The following is a 6,256-nucleotide window of genomic DNA, read 5'->3' as shown; positions in this document are numbered from 1 at the left end:
GTTTTCTGAAAACCTGGAACAAGTACAGAGGGTCTTACCAGATRTTTCAGCTTAATAATTTATCTCCCAGTCATCCTTTCATACAAAYACATCACTGGTAAGCGACTTTTTGCAAAGAAACTTTAAATATAAAACATAATGRAGCCATGTTTTGCAATGAAGTCATGAACATCTACCAGTTTTAAAATACATTTTGYYRGTCTGGTGGAGCTGTGTGGGGGAGGGGTGCTCTGTGGGGCRGGAGCTTGGSTGRGGACTGAGCTCCAGGGAGGAGCTTTGTGTGAGTAGGCGGTGCTTTGTACCAGCAAGYGTTTAGGCAGMTCCACATGGCTACCACAGGAGATTCAAGGATTTCTCAGACATGCATGAATGAGTCAAAGCAACACTCTGGTTATSTTTCATGAGAAAATGACGTTATAGCTTGGTATATACCGTAGCTCAAAAAAATTAAAATTTTGCATAATACCCTCCTCCATATACACACCACTGCCCTTAAAAGAATAAAATCCAACTGAAATGTATAACTCAAAAGTGAGCACATGACAATTAGAAGGTAGGCTTAATATTTCAGTTACCTGTAGCTGAAAGGAGCCACAGTGGCCATGTTGATTTTGGGTGTTTGTGTTTCTGTAGACTCCTTGGGATCTTTAAATCCAGACACAACCGGCATGGGGAATGAGAGGAGTGACAGTGGCAGAGGATCAGGAGAGGAGGCCACACTGCTGTCCTCAGAGGTTCCCATCTCCTCATCTGATTGGCTGGTGGAGCCGCTGTGACCTCTGGCGTGCTTGCAGCCCGGCTGAACAATGCTTGGGCGACTGTTGCCGTTGTTCGCTATACTAGACTGGAGCAGATGGTTTTCTGGAGGCTCCATGCCTCCTCTGGTTGGTAGAACCTCACTCATCTTCTGGGTTGGGTTATTGGAGGGGTTATTGGAGTTTTCACATCCCCTAAAATAGAGATTTGGACGCAGATAACTGGCTCCCCATGCCTGGTTGTTATTGCCAACGGCGCTTCTGTTGCAATTTTTATCATGTGAAAACTGTGAGGAGATGTGAGCTGAGCCGGTTCTTCCGAGATCCAGAGTGTCTTTGGAGTGTGGTGGTGCTTCGCGGCGCTGGGTCAACGGGCTGCTGTAAGCAGAACGTGATACCCGAGGAATATTGAAGGCTCCTGTCCGCTGGAGGAGCTGATTCTTCTGTCCRGCATCTCGCAGGTGCTCCCTGGAGGAAGGCCCGGGAATGTTGGAGTTCCGTGGGTGAAGTAAAGGAGAATGTGTGGGTGTGTGCTTGGGGGTGTTTATGGAGGTCCTGGGCAAGCCACTGGCCTGGCGGCGAGGATCTGGTTTTGGAGAACTGGGCATCAGGTTGCAGGGGACAGGGATTCCTGATGAGGAGGGCCCGTGGGGGGCTGACTTCACATGGACTCCCCCGCTCATTCTGCTGCACATGAAAAACACAGAGGGAGAAATGATCAAAAATAATAAAAGAGGCGTTTCACCTTTAGGTCATTTCCACAACAACAGTWTGAACCATTAGCCACACAGACCTCCCACAGAAGTTTGGTTATTTATTAAGTTAATCTCACTGTGTTAAAGTTTTACTAAAGTTTAACCTTWTCTAGAGGTGGGTTGTAACGATACAGTTACTTGTGTAAATAAAAAATACTTTAGGAGTAGTTTTACAACATCATACGTTTTACTTTACTTGAGTAATATCATTACAAAGTATTGTTACTCTTACTCTCTTTACATAATACTTTTTTACTTTTAGATGGTTAATTTTTTACTTTTACTTGAGTACAAATATGTTGAAGTGGTGATATTCTTATTTGTGTACAACTTGTGGGTACTCTAGTCACCTTTGACCTTATCTAACCTGATCTAGTGAAAATGACCAGTTTCTCATAGGAAACTAAGTCATGTGAATACAGCCCATTGAGTTCAATCGTGAATCTAATTAATTTTTATCAAAAGCAAGATGATTTTAGTCTGGCTCCTTCATACAATCTGAAAAACCTTAAATTATCTAGTTTCTGTTAGCTGGTGTAGTTTATCAAGCTGAATGGCATAGATTTGTAAAAACTAATAAAATCTGCATGTTATTTTTGTAATCTCTTACATAATCAGCAAATACTGCCGTTTGTGTTTCTTTCAACTGTTTTACTACTTTATGTGGCTCTGCTGAAAGGAAAGTAGACGGGAGGTTGTGGTGATATAAGAAAGACAGGATGGAAGGAAACTCACAAGGAAGTTAACATATAAATGTACAAAAGATTGTTTTGAAAATTACACAATTACACATTTAAAAAAAATCTAGATTATAACGTTGACGTTTGAAGATTGTCAATATTACGCTTGAGTACAGTTTGTTTTTGTGAGGTACTGTACAAAATGTTTTARGCTGTTTCGACAGCCTCATGTTTGAACCCATAACAAATCCCAAATAAAACCACAGGACCTCCTGCCACCGTCTGTTTGTGCCCCACAGAGTTCAACACTTTAGGACACGCAGTCAGTCCGGGACGAGGGAAAAACAGTGACGACAGCTGAATATAGATTTGACCTTATCTGGTTTAGCGATGTGTGCGAGGTTTATTGACTGATAAAATCTATATTTTTAAAAACATCTTGACTTTATTTTTAGTACTTAATACATGTGTGCAGTACTGAACCTAAGCTTTAGTGACAAACAGAAGGGACATGAAGGGACAGTGAGCTGGACAAAAAGATATTCATATTATGCTTGCATAAATACCTGAAATCTGAAAGAATATAGAGAGATTAGGCTGTTTCCTGGTTCATGTTTCATCATTATGACTGCTAATGACAACAGAAAGTAACACAAAAATGTGATCCTCCATCCTTCTCCCTTTCCATTCCTCTTTTAAAATTCCTCCTCATTCCAACAAAACACTTTCTCTTTGACTCTTTCCAGCTCACATTTTCTCTCGGGAGGTTCAAACACTAATGAGCCTCAGGGTTTCTCTGTAGCTCCAGGATGGATGTCCAGGAACACAGGTGCAGCATGGCTTTGTGTCTATCTGTATGGAAATTGGTCTGTCCCTGGGGACATACTGGGGTCAGACTGGAACAACAGCAGCCCAATATCCAGCCCAGAGGTTCAATAAAGAGGAGAGCAGGAAAAAGATGAGTGAAAATTAAAGAAAGACATTTCTATTCAAAACCTGTGAAATTTTCATCCATTCATTACAAGACTTCTAACAGCTTATATGAATCTTTATTTTTGATATCAAATATCTGAATTAGAATAAAATGTTCTAAAACAAACAAGTTATTCAAAATGCAGCAGAACARGCCCAAACCACACAACACTGCTTTATTGAGGACCTTTCCAGTCTCAGTTTCTGGGATTCTCAGAAATGTGTGACTGTGTGTGTTTGTGTGAGGAGCTGTGCTTGTGGCACAGCTGCCGTCCATCAGTGTGTGCTCATTTAAAGACTTCAGTCATTTTTTTAATAAATCTGTCACATTTGTAGCAATGTCCTGCCTGTACCGCAGGTACTTTGCCATCAGCCACCCCTCACCAGTTTGTTTTCTCAGTCAGGCCTACATCATGAACCACTGCTGTTCATCATAATTTTTCACAAACTGACAACACATTTTTGTTTTTAATTTTACATACAAAATGAATTATAACTCCAGCAGTTTTTAATTTATAAAAATCAAATTTGTTAAAACAGTTGCTCAAGTCTTAAMCACATGCTAAATACATCTTAAGTACAACTGAAAATATTACTTTTAAGCAGCTAAATACACAGGACGAGTTGCACAGCTGGCAACCCTCTCATAGTTTCTCCAGAAACTATTCTAGTTAGGATTGCCAAGCCTATTCAACAGAATGGGATAGCAGGGAAGCATTGCACCTCTGATCTACTGAGTTGCAGGTCCATTTTTTATTAACATGATACATGAAAATAAAATGTATCATGCATTTTAGATGAAATAATCAAACTTATTTGCCCCACATTCACATGCACAAAAAGTCAAATAAAATGTCATTTAACACTACCATGATGGTGCTGACATCTGCTGGATGTTTTGTAAAACTGCACCAACATAAACAAAAGCTGCTTCCTTTAGCTCTTATGTTTTAAGGTTTATTCTTAGAATTCAACAAAATGAGCTGATAAAAAATTAGTTCTACCTCCATTAACACAGACATTAATATTAATAATGTGTTTACTCTCTTTGAGTATAAATACAAGAAGAGCATAACAGCCAGGCAGTTGTTAATTTTTAACTTTATAATAACATTATTGTGTCCCAGCTTCCCCTGCTCTGCCCATTAGCTCGGACTGAACTGAGTTACTGTATGTTTAGTCAAAGAGACATGTATACYCCTTCCCACAGAACCATGTGCTCACCCTTGTGATGAACACCCTATGACTCATCACAAAATCAATAGATGAGGTGCTAACACAGGCCTCTCTGTTTCTGGGCTGAAGGACATTAGCAGTGTGTTTGTCCATCCCATCAAGTCTCCACCATGAACAGATATGGTGGTCTTCACAGAACATCACCCAGAACGGCACATGTAGTGAAAGACTATATAATAATCACTGGTTCAGATTTACTATCAATGTAAAGTGGTGCTGAAATAATTCCTGGAAATGTATTTTTTTCTAGGAAAAACATCACCAAAGACAAACAAATGATAATATCCAGAGCTTCTAAACCACTTATGATGAAATAAAAAGAGCTGCAGTCTCACGAGTCCCTTACATGTCAATGGGCCGCTCGGTTCTTCAGTTTCCCTCTGGGTCGAGTGGAGGCAAAAGCCGGCAGGAGGTAGGTCACACTTCTCCAACGTCTCCAGGAACAATGGACTGTTTTTTCCTGGATCACAGTTGCATCCTCAACCCTGTTTTCCCATTGGTTCACTGAGCCTCAGCATTCCCCAACACAGGAAGCTGTGACAAAACAGAAATGGCAAATCCTGCCAATGAGTGGGCAAAAGTAAGGTGGTGACTCACTTTCAAAGTCACTCTTCTTGGTTTAAAAAAGAAGAAAAAAATCAGTGTTCTCATCTTCTRGCAAAACAATAAAGAAGACTAAAGTAATCCGACACACACTTAAATGTTTCCTTTTTTAAATCAAATGAGCCGAGGTCTGTTTTTATAATCATGACTCAAATGAAGATTTATTGGGTCTGCACTGACCCACAATTACACATTCTCTCGTATTTAATCAGTCTTTAAAAATGTTTTTAAATAATCTAAACCCTTGGACTTTTAGACTGCTAAATGTGCTCTGAACCTTATTGGGATGTTTGTTTTGCTGTCACACATTCAGTTGTGAAAGTAAAAAAAAAAGACACTGATTTAAAATGCACAGGGGTGCCACCAGAAAATAAAAAAAGTTCCTTTTTAGATCAATTAATTTTAGTTCCAGCAGTTTCTTTAWACGTTTGTACAGTTTGGCTCCATATCAGGAAGAAGTACTGAAAAATGCATAAGGAGCAGAAACTAAAACACAATCTTCATCCAGCGCTCTCAACTGAATGATGCTACTGTAAAGATACCATTTATGCTGATTTAAGTCTTGGAGCCTCCACAACGCTGACTCAGGCTGATCAGGTCACCCCAGGTGATAAAACATCCCCAACTTCAACTCTGCTACTTTCTTCTGTTAAAAACCATTTTCACTTTGGAACAACCGCTACAGATACTTTCATCCTTCAACATCGCTTTTAATCATCTCAGTTTTTTTCTGCAAATAAAAATAACCTTGAATATAGCTGTAGAAATAACAAGTGATGCAAAATATTAAAGTGAACACAAGGTCTCACTCACCCTCTCCCCATGTCAGTGTACAAAGCAGCTCTCCTCCAGTCCGCCTGTGTCTTGATCAGTCCCTGCCTTGTCTACTTTTGTCAGACTGGCCAGCGAAACATGTGTATTTGTGTGTCTGTCTGTCTGTAATCTCACCTTCTATCACGTCATCCCGCTCCGCTGCTGCCGCAGTACGCCTGCAGCCATATCCCCGCCTCTCGTTTTCTTTTTCTTTTTTCCCCTCCCCTCATCACCCCAGTCTCTATCACACTCTCTCTCTCTCTCTCTCTCTCTGAGTAATGGACCTGTTGGCCAGGGCCCCTCCATCTCCTCCCTCTCACTGGGTGAAATATAAGCTCATAGCTCGCAAAGACAGGCTGGTGCATTAGCTGGATGAGAGTTGTGTGTGTGTGTGTGTGTGTGTGTGTGTGTGTGTGTGTGTGTGTGTGTGTGTGTGTGTGTG

General features: G+C 40.6%; 1 protein-coding gene across 5 annotated transcripts in view; it reads right to left on the bottom strand.

Moving 5' to 3' along the window:
• The window catches only part of nav1a (neuron navigator 1a), a 91,883-nt gene extending 86,017 nt beyond the window's left edge, over positions 1-5,866 (bottom strand). For 3 of the 5 annotated variants that reach the window (XM_014018030.1, XM_014018055.1, XM_014018063.1), the window contains exons 1-3: positions 5,815-5,866; positions 4,745-4,932; positions 576-1,442 (exon numbers count right to left, since the gene is read on the bottom strand). In XM_014018030.1, the coding sequence (XP_013873484.1) occupies positions 576-1,438 (863 nt within the window). In that variant the 5' untranslated portion in view covers positions 1,439-1,442; positions 4,745-4,932; positions 5,815-5,866. The remainder of the gene's footprint in view (positions 1-575; positions 1,443-4,744; positions 4,933-5,814) is intronic. The other 2 variants (XM_014018039.1, XM_014018046.1) reach the window with 2 other exon arrangements.
• Positions 5,867-6,256: the final 390 nt, after the last annotated feature.

This window comes from Austrofundulus limnaeus, unplaced genomic scaffold (assembly GCF_001266775.1).
Source record: "Austrofundulus limnaeus strain Quisiro unplaced genomic scaffold, Austrofundulus_limnaeus-1.0 Scaffold3, whole genome shotgun sequence".
NCBI lineage: Eukaryota > Metazoa > Chordata > Actinopteri > Cyprinodontiformes > Rivulidae > Austrofundulus > Austrofundulus limnaeus.
The sequence above is the reverse complement of the archived record's forward strand: the minus strand, read 5'-3'. Positions and strand labels throughout refer to the sequence as shown.